This window comes from Bidens hawaiensis, unplaced genomic scaffold (assembly GCF_021521415.1).
Source record: "Bidens hawaiensis isolate Kalapana, Puna unplaced genomic scaffold, B.hawaiensis_p1.1 tig00041664_1, whole genome shotgun sequence".
Taxonomy (NCBI): Eukaryota; Viridiplantae; Streptophyta; class Magnoliopsida; order Asterales; family Asteraceae; genus Bidens; species Bidens hawaiensis.
The window spans coordinates 75,288-89,321 of NW_027497372.1; the positions used below are offsets into that span (position 1 = coordinate 75,288).

A 14,034-nucleotide genomic window follows, 5' to 3' on the forward strand; every position below is an offset into this window, starting at 1 on the left:
TTTAAAATCCTATATACATACATAATAATTTAAAATCAATTTTACAATTAAATAAAGAGTGACAAGAAAAGTTAAAAGGAAAATTTGTTAATTAAGACAGAGTGAAGTAAGATAAAGTAAATGGTGTAATTTATATACGGAGCCATAATCTTGAAACAACCAAAGTCATTAACGAAAGTAGATTATGTTAGTTTAATTAATGAATATTGGCAATAGCAAAGATGAGTGTGGCGGAAGCAAAATGTCTGGAAAAGAAAAGAGGAAAGAGAAGAGAGTATTTGGTTGCTACCCATCTCATCTCATCCGAAGCCGCCTTCATTATTTCTTTGTTTCTTCCCCCCCCCCCCCCAAATGCCTTAGAACACGACTCTCCGATTCGCCTCCTCCGGTAAGTCCACTCCATTTCAGATCCAACCACTTTTCTACCCAAATTAGGGTTTTTATTTTACCAACTTCCTGTTGGTATGTTCATTCAGTGATTACGATTATCATTCATCGTTTTCTTATTATTTTTCTTTTACTCTTAGGGTTAGGGTTTTTGTACTAGATAGATCTCTTACTGGCTGTGTTGCATCATTCATTATCATCTTTTTGTTTTATTTACATTTTGGTCTTTGGTGTAGATCTCGTAAACAGTTTTCCTGTTCTTGTTGAAAGAGGTCATTTTAGGTCACTTTTCCACATCTTTAACATTATAAAAGTTTTCAAGAATTGAGGCTTCCTTTCCTTTGATGTATTTAAACACATTCATACTGTTGTTGGCTTATTTTCAGTTTCTACAACACCATGGAAGATGCAAAATCTGTTGCCTCACTCCTAGAGTCAACAACCTCTAAGATCCAACAACTGCAGAGAGCATTCGCTGAGCTGGAAAGTTACCGAGCCGTAACCCTTAACCTCAAATGGAAACAAATTGAGGACCATTTTCATGGACTCGAGAAGTCCTTGAAAAGGCGTTTTACCGAGCTGGAAGACCAAGAACGAGAATTTGAGCTAAAAACAACTCAATCCCGACATATTCTCGAGAAACGTCAGGCAGCTGTAACCGCCAAAGAAGAAGCATCACTGGAACGACTCCAAGATAAACGAGACGCTGCTGTTGCTGCCATTAACAGGCGCATGAATGGAATCACTGAAGCCGATCCCGTTGTTGAAGAAGATATTGTTGATATTGAAAAGTTATCTGAAAGCGATATGAAGGCGTTATCAAACCCTCAACTTGCCAAGTTATGTGAAGAGAATGATGCAAAAGGACTCCACACATTCATATCAGATAACCGGAAGAATCTTTCTTCTATCAAAGAGGAGATCCCGATTGCATTGAAGGCTTCAACGGATCCCGGTGGTCTGGTTTTGGATTCCTTAACTGGATTCTACATGTCATCAGAGGACGTGAAGAAATATTCCAACCTTTTAGGTCAAAGAAGGACGTGCATTATGCTAATGGAATGTTTTAGCATTTTGCTAACAAATGTAGGTGACAAGTATGCTTCAAAGGTTGTTTCTAAAGACGTCAAGGAACGGGCTCGGGCTATTGCTGATGAATGGAAACCAAAGTTGGATGATCTTGATGTGGATGCTAGTAATGGGAACTCTTTGGAAGCTCATGCTTTCTTGCAACTTGTGGCTACTTTTGGCATTGATTCTGAATATTCTCAAGAAGATTTGGCTAAATTGATACCGATGGTGTGTCGGCGCCGCCAGACTGCTGATCTATGCCGCTTCCTTGGGTTGTCAGACAAGATACCAGGTATGTTTTTATTAAAGAACAGAACGCTTGATAAACCGTTTATAAATGAACGAACATGAACAAAATGTCTTGTCCGTTTGTTTATGTTCATTCATTTACGTGCATATATGTTTGTATATATTCAGTTAAACTTTTTAAACACAATACAATTGAGTCCAGTTTTATTAATGTTTTAGGCCAGGCAAATTGAATTGATGCTCATGTTTTATATCAATGGGTGTTTGCTGGGTTATGTTTGTTCACCTATGTTTGGTTATTTTTGTTCGTTTGTGTTTGTTTATGGTTGTGAACTCTCTGTTTATACTATTATTAAACGGGTGCGAACACACTCATTTTCTTAACGAACACGGACAGGAAAACCCTATTTGTTTAATTGTTTGGATTGTTTGTTTGGTTAGAGTTAAACAAATGAACACGGACATGTCCCATTTACAAGCCTTTTTCTCATATCGAAACAATATGGGCAGGTCAAAGCGGGTTGACCCACAAGCATATTTTTATTTTATTTTTTAACTTTCATAAAAAAGAATGTGTTAAATATGATTATGCAAGTTATATTATTACAAAACTAATCTTAACTCTGTTTTGATGAAAAACAAGATTACCAAGTTTATATCCAAATTGTGAGAATTTGTAAGTTTAACTTTTGAGTCATTGCTTCCTTTTCTTATATTATCTTTTTGTTAGGTGTAATTGATGTGTTGGTGAATAGTGGAAGGCATATTGATGCTGTTAACCTAGCATTTGCATTTGAGCTCACTAAACAGTTCTCTCCAGTTTCAATATTGAAATCATATTTGACCGAGTCAAGGCGGGTCCCATCAGCCATCAAATCAGCAAACATGTCTCCATCCGCACAGGTTTGTTCCTCATTTTATAACTTAACTTTTTGTATGATACTCGTGAATTACTTTACATTAATATGTTTAAATATTCAAATTGTAGAATGATGTCAGCGAGAGAGAATTGCATGCACTAAAGGCTGTGATCAAGTCTATTGAAGACCACAAGCTTGAAGACGCATACCCACTGGGCCCGCTTCAAAAAAGGATCCTTCAGCTTGAGAAAGCAAAAGCTGACGAAAAACGAGCCACAGAAGTTGCAAAACCTCAACCCAAAAGACCCCGAGCCAATGGCATCATTACACCCCGAAACAACTCTAACTTTGCTGCTGACAAGAACTTCTATGGTACTAGGATGACAGATAACAGGTATGGACCACCAACGCAATACGTGTATGACAACAGAACCTATGGCTACCCGGCTCCAGTTGAGACTCACATTCCTCAGTATATGGGTGCACCGGCTTACAACATGGCTCCTAACCATGGTCACTATTTTGCAACCGGTTACCAGTACCAGGCCCCGTATCTGCACTAAAGTTGTAGGAAATGGTGACAAGACTTTCGACTTGTCTTTAACTTCTAGGAGTTAACCCACCTTGTTGGACTAATCAGATGTTTTACTGTATTAATATTGTGACTAAAAGTATGTTAAGGTTGTGTTTAGTTTTAAAACTGGTTGTGTTAGGTGATACTGGAGTCGTGTAATCCTCAAATATATGCACTTTTCTGTTGGTTGTGTTTATGAACTGTTGAAATTGACCCAACTGCCCAAAGTATATAAGGTCGCTTCAATGTTTGGCGTTAACATATATTTTTTTTTTCATTTTAGGAAGATAAAGTTCTGTATACATCTTTATCATTTTTTTTAAACATATACAAAATTAAGTTTTGGAAAATCTGAACCCTCAATTTGTGATTTAATGGTGACGTTCTGTGTCAATTAAATCATTGTAGTTCTGGTTAGAAGAATTGGGATTTGGTTATCACTATCGAAGGTGATCAGAAGGCTTGATGCAAACTTTGTGGAACTTTTTTAAAGCACGATTCAAACTCGACTTTGAGAAAGCATATCGAGAGGCCATTTTGCAAGGCCTTGAAAGGCGTTCGCGCAACCGACCAAGTGGACTTGGGTAAAGATGGTACACTATTTCGTTACAGCACGAACCAAGTTCAAGATAGAATGACAAAGTTCGTTATTCAACAAGGTTTGCCGTTTAACCTGTTTGACAACCCGGAGTTGACTTCGTTGATTCGAGAAACTCTACAACCGCGATACACACATGTAAGTCGTACTACACTAAGACGTCATTGTATCAAGTTGTGGGAGTGTGCAAAAAAAGAGTTAACCGAGTTTTTAATACTTTAGAATCGATGGTTAGTTTAACTATCGATGTTTGGTCGGCACCACACGGGTTACCCGAATCATACATATGTGTCACCGCTCATTGGGTTGATCCGATGACATGGCAATTGATGAAACGCACCATCGCTTTTGAAAACTTCCCGTTCCCACATACTGCCGAAAAAATGTTTGAATTGGTTGATGAAGTTATGACGACTTACAACTTGAAAAATAAAATATTTTCGATTTTGTTTGACAACGCATCAAACAATACAAAGGCGGCGGAAAAATTTATCATTAAATATTCACCACCTTGTTATGGGGATTTTTTTCATGTTCGATGTGTTACACATATCATCAACTTGGTTGTTCAACAAGGTCTCAGCAATGAAAACATTTGTCAAGATTTAAGTTTCTTTATACTTATGTTACAAGATGTTTTCAAAAGTGGTAAAAGAAGACATCTAGAATATAAGAACTATTGCAAATCGGTTGAAAGAAAATATTTGGGGCCGAATTGGGACGTTCCAACCCGTTGGAACTCAACTTGTCATATGCTCAAGTGTGCTTTTGCCCAACGCCAAACTCTACAATGTTTTCATAACAATCTTGTTGATGTACGCGAAACCGATATGGTTCCCGAAAGTGTTTGGGTCCATGTCGGTTTTTTGTTGGAGTATCTTGATGTGTTCAAAACCTCAACAACTAAGTTATCGGGAGTTTATTATCCTATTAGTTGTTGGGTTTTGCAAGAATTGTACAACATGTCTTCTACTTTTAGAGAGTTTGAGGAGAAGAACAAACTATTCAAGAATATTGTTGCGGTAATGAATTAAAAGTTCTTAAAATATTTTGAAAACATACCGCCGGTCTTTACTTATGCCGCCGCTTTAAACCCCTATTGGAATGTTAATGGGGTTGAGACATTGATCGAGGAAATATTCGACAACATGGAAATGCACGAGATCGGCCCAAAGTTGTCGACGGAAGCGAAGGAAAAGTTTAACAAACACCTTCAAGACCTTTATGACCATTATTTTCAAATTTATGGTCCAAGCATGAGATCGTCTTTTGTGAGGCAACAACGACTGGTAGGCCGTGCATGGGCAAACTTATAAACTTGATGAATGCAGTTCGTGAATCAGCATCTAAGAGGCAAAAAGGAAACACACCAACTAGCAAACTTGGTCGATATAGTGGAGCAAACTATGTTGAGGGCGCAACGGTCGACGAAATTCGCAATATTGATTTGTTGGCTTAGTGGAAAGGAAAACAAAATGAAATTCCTATTCTATCCGTCATGGCTCATGATTTGCTTGCCGTGCAAGCCTCAACAGTTGCTTCCGAATCGGTTTTTTCTCTTAGTGGGAGGGTATTATCAATGCGACGAACAAAATTAACTCCAGAGTTTCTAGAGGTTTGCATTTGCCTAAAGGACCATTTGGATTTGGTAGATCGTGTACAACACAAGGAAAACTTCAAAGACGAAATACCAATAGAGCGTTCTATTCATGAGGATGAGGTGGAGGACAGGCTTTCTTCCGAGAATTCGGGTGGTGAAGAAGACGAGGGTGAAGAGTGAAGACTAAGAAGACTTGTAATGTTTTATTTGTTTTAGTATATAATTTGTAACACGATCAAATTTTAAGTAATATTTAAGTTTTGCTATGTTTATTAACTAGCTTTGCTTTGTTTTTTACTAGTAATCTTTTATTTCTTATTAGCATGTTTTATTTTTTGTTGCCTTATCAATTGATTACAATAACGACGACGAACATTTTATTATATAAACAACACATATTACAAACATGACGATACTAAACATAACAACTTAAACTAAAAAACAGCGTCCATCGTTTTAATCAGGCGTTCTACAACGATTAAGCGTTGTTACCGGCGGTAGGTGCTTGAGTTGTAGAGCCGGACGACTCTCCCGCTTCCGCTTTCTTGGCATTCAAACTTTTTTTTCTCACAACAATATTTATTGATATGCTTGCGTAAGGTGGAGTTCGACCCTGCTTTCAGAAACTTCGAACAGTACTTGCACCGGGGCATCTCTTGTGAGCCGGTCATGACACACAAATCGTAATGAACCCAAACTTCGGGACATCGTGTTGTTTCGATCACCATGACAACGTCGTCGTTACTTGCCATCGTTTGTCGGTTTAAGCTTAATTGTGATTTAGAGTGTGTTTTAGAGTTTTGAAAGTGGTTTAACAAATTATACAAAACGCCTTGCTATATAGTATGTGGGTAAGTAGTTTATAGTTAAAAAACCGGTTCCAACGGTCAAAAACGGCTATTTAGCCGTTGGAACCGGTTCCTAACGACTATATTGTTTAAATTTCAAAATAACCCGGTGTACCCGGTTTTTAGTCCATCGGGTCGGTTCGGAACCGATCAGGTTTCTGACTGGAACCAGTCCCATTTTGTACCCGGTATAAAAAAAACAGGTTTCGAACCGGTTCCGAGTTTTAAAAAAACCCGATATTGTGCATCTCTAGTTCTAGTAATGGTATAATTTTCTCTTTTTGTTTGTATGAAACTAGGATTAGGATCTCGCGCTTCACGACGGGACCGTTAAATTGACCAAAAAAGCATAAGTAAAAACGTTATACCATAAACTCGTTGCAAGTTGACGCGAAGTCAGTCTATATCAAGTTACGACATCGAAACTAAATAAAAGAAATAAACCCGTCAATGCCAAAATACAACAAATTATTACATGTAGAACTAAAAAAATGGCACGTTACATCTGCAAACCAACACAAATTCGGTTAGTATCAGCGGTGTCAACACAAATTCGTAAACATGAATTAGTAAGCCAAAAAAAATATTTTGAAGGTGAGGTATTAAACGTTGAAACACGGATATAAAACCATGCGACGATAGAATATTTTTAAATCATGAAAAAAGTTTCGATTATTGTAAAGACGGACTATAAAAAATTTGAAAACAAAGTCTAAGAAAATCATTTAACCGACAAATAAAACATGTAAAGCCGACCCTTGTTCAAGTTTAGTGTTTAAAAATATAGTTTGTTAAATATTTTTAATTAGTTGAAAAAAATAAGTAAAATGAAGGAAATAAAAACCATTATTATTATTTATGGAATTATAGCTAGTGATATAATATTTAAAAATTGAATAGTAAGCTGAATAGTTTTTTTAGGAGGATTCAATCCTCTTTTTAATATATATATATTAATAACGAATCAGCTAAAACGAAGCTCGGATGAAGCCGGTACGCGCGTACGAAGATAAACGAGCTGGATGTCGAAAAACGTCAGAAAATGGCATGGCCGAGCTACGTGACCAGGTCATACGATTCAAGAAGCATGTGGTGGATTGCATCAAGTCCCAAGGCTGCCAAGAACATCCATAAATCATAAAAACGACTGTTTTGTCTTCTAGCGGGCTTTGTGGGCTTGTTTTAATCTATTTTATATTAGGAAAAAGGTGTTTTAACATATATATAAAGGGTTTATACCCTATGAACGATTTTTAATCATCTTTCCAGCCATCACATCTGCTAAAGTCGAAATACCAAGGAGGAGGAGCTTCCGGATCGGAGTTTCATCAACCGGTTGTCGGTTTTGCTTGTTTTAACGTTTGTGAGTTCGTTATGAGTTTTAGACTTTGAAACAAGTTCCAATCAGTTTGTAATGAATACTTTGAGCTTAATTATCATTATTATCTACTGTTCATTCATTATGGTTGGCTAAATTTGTTTGAATCGCTTAGGTTTGATGTTTAACGGTTGATTGATCACTTTTCGGGTGTTGATTTCGTGTTTGATTGTTTAGTTATTGTAAAGTTCATAATTTTTGATATTATTCCATGAAACTTGCTGCCATTAGATGTATTTTAGGTTGCATGAGCCCCGAGTAGTTGATTATTGCATGAATTTGTTTCGTGCAGTCGTTAATTGCTAGTTCGGTTAATACTGAGTGTGTTGATTGATTGTGGTAGACGCGTGCCATTAGGGTTTATGTTTCTTGAATCATTTAGGTCAGCAGGATCATCCTCTTTGAGTTGGACCAAAACCTTAGGGGTTAGCTTATCTCTCTGCTTTAGTTGATTTAGTTACCCGTTGCGAGACCACGTGCGGTTTTCTAGCTATCGACTAGGTTAGTTTTTAAGTTGAGTTATTTTATCCTTAATATTGAATTACCCCTCTCTTCCAAGGTTTGTAATTAGCTCGAGCCTTAGTGAGGATTGTGATTTTGATACGGACCATGTAATAAATCATTAAGGTACGTAATTAAACAACCATAAATTAAAAGCTAAATAGACGTTGTTAGGGTTTTCTGGTAAAACTGACCGTAGGGACCCAGTTGCCTTGATTACATCTATCTTAGTTCATCTTTAGACGTCGGTTTCAAACTCTTTTTAGCACCTGAACCATCCTATACCCGTTAAGTCATCTTACCTAGGTGATTCGTTTTCTTATTATCGTTAGTTCCGTTAAGTTTCACCGTTAGCTAAGTTAAGTTAGTTAAGTTTAGTTAGTTTAAATAATTAAGATAAATAAATATATTATTTAGGCAGGACTTAGATTAGGGTTAATTATCTGAGCCGTTCTCACGTGTCTTTGTGTTCGACATCAGGACTTCCATTAGACTGTGCTGCTACGCGACCGGTACACTTGCCGTTTGTGTGAAGTTTAGTTAGGATTGTTTGGTTTTATAAATTTAAGACTTAGTGTTGAATTGCGAGAATTAGTTATTAATATTTATATATAGCTTTTCGCACATCAATATCCGATGAGAAACGGGTAAACAGAAAGCAAACCCACGTCCGAGAATGATAATCGCCTCTCTTTGAAAAATCGAAGGGACGGAAAACAGAGCCGGTCGGAAAAAGGGGAATTAGGTTATCTATTTCTGAAGCTGTGAGCTTACAGATCTCGGAAGACGGATGAGTATGCAGGTTTTGAGATTGTAAAACATCAGGATCCAGTTTCTTAGAGAAAGAGATATGTTTTTTCGACATGATATAAAATTAAAAGAAAGAAGAAGAGAAGAAGGTTAACTGGTTTTCGCTTCACTAGTTTATGAAGAGTGAATAATAAGAGACAACATATATATAGCCGGAAGGGGAGTTCCCAATGAAAACCTATAGCTGTAAAATGATTATTTTTAGGATGCCAAATCTCACATATTTTGCAGGGATTTGAATTTAAAGGAAAAATGACAGCTATGATCTTGTCACAACCGTCATTTTGGGGTAATTGTTAGGGCTCAGAAATTTGATGTTGTGAATATATTATCCTAGCATATGTTTTGGATTAGTTATCCTTAGCATGTGTTCCAAATCTTGTCAGGATTAAGGATCATCAGTACTTATTATTGATTACTAATGATTGTTCTCTTTATGATATTAATATTAACGCAGGTAAAATGGCTAATGACTAAGTCCAACATATTATTTCGCCATCAAAGTCATTAAACAACGTGGTAAAATCATGTAACGGCTATGTGAAAGAAATGGGCTTGATTGGAAGCTAAAAAAATACGGATTTCAGTAATTATATTTTTATCTATATAATGAGGCTCTGGCAGTAGAATATACATACGATACACACCTGTAACACACACACACACACACTTAGCATTCTCTCTTGTAATCACTGTCTTAGCTCATGCCTTGTACTACACTTCTTTGTTTATATATAAAAGTGGTGATAGATGATTGTCATCACCGGGGTTTTTATACCGGCAATCTCATATTGATCAAGGGTTTTTCCTCGTAACAAAATCACTGTATTCCTTTCCATTTTTGCTCATATAATAACCATTGTCATTCAAGCACCTTACCTCACAAAACTAATTTGGTTACATATCCTTATGTCTGATTTTTGACCAAAACAATTATATATGAGCTATTGAAGCCTTATACTACTCGTATAGAGCTATACGGGTTGTATAGGTTGCAAAAAGTTGTCTTCTTATTCCCTCCGTATACTTGTCCGTCACAAATGGCCTCTACAAGCAAACACCATGGGAGTGGTACATGCATCTCAATCCCTTTGAAATTGAAGTAACCAACATTTAAAAAAATAATAATATGAGTAGTATTTGGTTAAGAAAAAATGATGCCGTAAGCTTAAACCAAAATAAGCAAGTTTATGAAGTACAAAAAGTTGTTTCCTTGAATTTGAAAAAGAAATAACATTCCCCTTCCCGCCAAAACAAAATGCGAATCGCCGAGATCTCTTCGCCCCAGCCACAGCCACAACCACCGGACTCAACGACCGATCTCCTCCGTGAACTAGAATCACTGACAAGAGAAGTCGAAGGCCACTCACCGGAATCAGCCATCGCCACCAGCCTCCGTCATGTGCTGAGTCAGCTGACTCCACTCGCGCCGTTCCAAAACCACGTCAAGCTCCAGATATGGAAACTCAGCTACCGCTTGTGGAACGCCTGCATCGATCTCTCCAACTTCGCCCGTACATCACTCACAACCGAACACGCCCAACTCCGCCAATCCGCCGCCGATCTCCTCCACCTCGCCCTCGACGTCTCCGGCGTCCCGTCGCCCTGCTTCAAATGCGCCTCGTTTTACTATAGAACCGGCACCATCTGGTACCAACTCCTTAGTTACGATTTAGCTAATAGCTGCTTCGAGAAGGCCACCGACCTGACGGCTACAATCAACGTCTCCGATGTCCAAGAGCGTAGGATGCTTCTGGATCTGCATATCGCCAGAGCGAAAACCGCGTGGGAGCTATCGGATAAAAATTTAGCTATTAATTTACTGAATAGGTCGAAGAAGGTGTTGTTTGGGATTGCGGATAATTATATGGCGTTGGCGAACCAGTATATGTGTTTCGGAAAGCTAGCTTTGTCGAAAAGTGAAGCAGGTGGCGTAAATAATGCCGTGAAGTTAATGAGTGAGGCTTTGGAGTTATGTGAGAAAGGATTGAGAAATGTGAACATGGCGGATGAGAAACAAGCGTTGAAGGAATTGAGGTTGAAGACGTTGAGATTTATGGCGGCGGCGCATTTGCAGAGGGACGAGTTTGATAGTGTTTTGAAGTGTGTGAGAGTTTTGAGAGAGGGTGAGAAAGGCGAGCATCATCCGAGTTCAAGTGTGTTAGCGATGAAGGCTTGGTTAGGGCTGGGAAGATATGGGGAGGCCGAGAAGGAGTTGAAGGGTATGGTGGTGTATAAGGGGATTCCGGAGGGTGTTTGGGTGTCTGCAGTGGAGGCATACTTGCAGGCGGTGGGGAGTTCTGGGGATCAGACAGCGATGGCGGTGTTTTTGGGAGGCTTAGGGAGGTGTCGGATTAGTGCTGGTGCTGCCATTAGGGTGGTTCAGAGAGTGGCTGCTGATTGTGTTAATGGCGATGGACCTAGAGTTAGGGCTAAAGTGGTTGCGGACTTTGTTTCGAATGACAAAGTTGTTGCTATTTTTTCTGATGCAAAAGAGAGGTCTGGTATGCATGCTCTTCTATGGAACTGGTAAGCCACTGTTTATGTTATAGTTGAACTGATCTCAGTTATCAAATAACACTGATATGTTGAAGTTGTGTTTCAGTGCTGCAGATCATTTCAGGTCTAAGGATTATGAGGTGAGTGCAGAATTGTTTGAGAAATCTTTGCTATATGTTCCTCATGATATAGAGAATCGATCTCTGCGTGCAAAGGGCTTTAGAGTACTGTGCTTATGTCATCTAGCTCTCTCTCATTTTGATAGAGCTCAAGAATACATTGATGAGGCTGCTAAGGTACTCTCAACTTTCCTGCAACAACTTTCTCATGAATACAACAATAAAATACTTTATGCATTATAACCTTTAGATGATATTTTCTTAACTTAGTTTTTGCTTTCCTCAATTGCAGCTGGAACCTAACATTGCTTGTGTTTTCCTGAAGGTATGTGTTCTGCGTGTGTGCTTTACTTTAATTAATGTACATATTGAATTCAATATGAACAAGTGATCAACATTCATTTTCCTAAACACATTCTTTATTTTAAGATTCTAAGCACAATTTCCATCTATCTCTGACTGCAACTTATTTTGTGGGAAGTTTTTACATTGAAGTTACATGTTGCCTATTGTAGTAATTATCGTTAATGAAACTTAATGGTTCTTGATCAAGTCCACAATATTTGTTGAATTGTAAAATAATTTCTTGAAAAAAAATGCAAAATTCATGCACCAAGGAGTAATCTTGAGCTTGTTATCTGTAAATAAACGCTTCAGTTTTCTCGTTAAAGAGTAGTTAAAGTATGTTCCGTTTATAACTCTGCAGTTCAAGATTTATCTGCAAAACAATGATCATAATGGTGCTATTACTCAAATTCAAGCAATGCCTGCATGCATTGACTTTACTCCCGACTTCCTCTCACTCTCAGCCCATGAAGCGATCGCATGTCGTGCATTTTCGGTTGCAGTTGACTCGTTATCCTGTCTTTTGACTTTCTTTTCAACAGGAAAACCAATGCCAACAGCAGAAGTTATTGTTTTCAGAACCCTCATCGCAATTCTCATTCAACAACCTCAAAATGAAAATGAGGTTCTTAAATATATGAAACGGGCTCACACTCGTTTCTCTGATCTTGGACCCGGACGGTTTTTTGGGTCGGGTGAGGCTGGAAGACGGGAACGGAATTGGTTTGCTTTGAATCTGTGGAATATTGGTTTGAAAAGTGGCCAAGACAAAAATTATGAGTTATGTGCAGAGCTTTTTAGATTGTGTGCTGAATATTATGGTGTTAGTATTGATGGAGAAATGGAGGGAAACAATCTGATGGTGTGCAAGTCCATAGTATTAGCTGTGTCTGCCATGTTAGCTGGTGAGAAGCTAAGTAATGATCCATTGACTGACAATGAAGTCAAACAAGCCATTGATTTGCTAGAAAGAGCTGAAAAGGTACTAATTAACAAGGCAGTTTTCATCCATCTAAACGGGTCAATTCGGTTATGTTTTGGCTTGACCCGACCTGTATCAACATGTAGGGGTCTGCATGGGTTGGTTTGGGCTCAAATCGAACAAAAGCCCGGAATTTTGGTTTTTGAGCTTTTGAAAACCGTTCAGTTATGATTTTCGGTTTAGGTTCGGTTCAGTTTTTCATTTGGGCCTAAAATTTTCTGAGCTGAAAAAGAGAATTGTTCTATAATAATGAATTTGGGCCTAAATCTTTTTATTACTAATAATTATTTGATAACTATACATTTGGGCTAAAATAATATGGGTTGCACTATTTTTAAAATTTATTTAAATTACTTAAAATTCAAACTTTAAAATGGAGATCCCTAAATATAGTTCGGTTCAGTTTTAATTACATTCAAAACCGAAACTGGACCGAAAGCTCAGTTTTTACGAACACATAAAACCAACTGTCCGTTTTTGTTCAGTTGTTTGGGGTTTGATCATTCATTTTCTGTAATACAGATGCTAATGTCGGGCTTCACGAAGACGCGTATAGACGATGATCAAACCACTACAATTGAACCTCATTTCTACTTTATATACACAATGAGTGCATACGATCTATACACGCGAATCACCGACACAGAATCAAAACAGATTCTGTTAATAAAAAACTATGCTAGTTCCAAACATTGCAACACGAATTACCTTGTGCAAATCGGTCTAAATGCATCAGAAGGACCACAATCAAACACTGAAGTAGCCACATTTTGTCTCAACACTTGTATCTCCTTACTCCTTTCCTCTTCATCACCCGATTATCAAACCGTTGCTCTCGTTCTTAGAAAGCTGATTACAATAACCGGTGTTCATAGATGCAACAATAAGTTCAATGGCAATGATGATGATGATGATGATGGGGTGTATGGGATGTATAAGAAGGCATATAGGATTATGGTGGGGCTGAATGCGGGTGAGTATCCGGTTGGGGAAGGGAAATGGCTCGCAATGACAGCATGGAACCGGGCAGCTTTGCCGCTGAGGTTGGGGCAGGTGGTGGAGGCGAAGAAGTGGATGGATATGGGGATGGAGTTGGCGGGTCGGGTTGCGGGTATGGACACGTACAAGTCGTGCATGGAGGATTATGTTTGTGGGGTTGAAAAGAAACTTCGGACTCATGGTCATTTGATTGTTGGAAGCTGATATGATATTA

At 38.2% G+C, this 14,034-nt stretch overlaps 2 protein-coding genes across 2 annotated transcripts; both read left to right on the forward strand.

Annotated features, from left to right (window-relative positions):
* Positions 1-759: 759 nt before the first annotated feature.
* On the forward strand, positions 760-3,327 carry LOC143593071 (FRIGIDA-like protein 3). The gene is made up of 3 exons (XM_077072815.1): positions 760-1,750; positions 2,438-2,610; positions 2,696-3,327. The coding sequence occupies exons 1-3, from the start codon at positions 787-789 to the stop codon at positions 3,128-3,130; spliced, it is 1,572 nt and encodes a 523-aa protein (XP_076928930.1). The 5' UTR covers positions 760-786; the 3' UTR covers positions 3,131-3,327.
* Positions 3,328-10,134: 6,807 nt separating this feature from the next.
* LOC143593072 (TPR repeat-containing protein ZIP4-like) lies at positions 10,135-14,024 on the forward strand. Its single transcript, XM_077072816.1, has 5 exons — positions 10,135-11,405; positions 11,482-11,671; positions 11,787-11,819; positions 12,201-12,821; positions 13,344-14,024. Exons 1-5 carry the CDS (start codon positions 10,135-10,137, stop codon positions 14,022-14,024), a joined length of 2,796 nt encoding a protein of 931 aa, XP_076928931.1.
* Positions 14,025-14,034: the final 10 nt, after the last annotated feature.

Coding starts and splice junctions, on each gene's coding strand:
- LOC143593071 (XM_077072815.1), top strand. CDS start 787: ATGGAAGATGCAAAATCTGTTGCCTCACTCCTAGAGTCAACAACCTCT. Junction 1,751..2,437: donor GTTGTCAGACAAGATACCAG/GTATGTTTTTAT, acceptor TCTTTTTGTTAG/GTGTAATTGATGTGTTGGTG. Junction 2,611..2,695: donor ACATGTCTCCATCCGCACAG/GTTTGTTCCTCA, acceptor TTCAAATTGTAG/AATGATGTCAGCGAGAGAGA.
- LOC143593072 (XM_077072816.1), top strand. CDS start 10,135: ATGCGAATCGCCGAGATCTCTTCGCCCCAGCCACAGCCACAACCACCG. Junction 11,672..11,786: donor ACATTGATGAGGCTGCTAAG/GTACTCTCAACT, acceptor CCTCAATTGCAG/CTGGAACCTAACATTGCTTG. Junction 12,822..13,343: donor TGCTAGAAAGAGCTGAAAAG/GTACTAATTAAC, acceptor TCTGTAATACAG/ATGCTAATGTCGGGCTTCAC.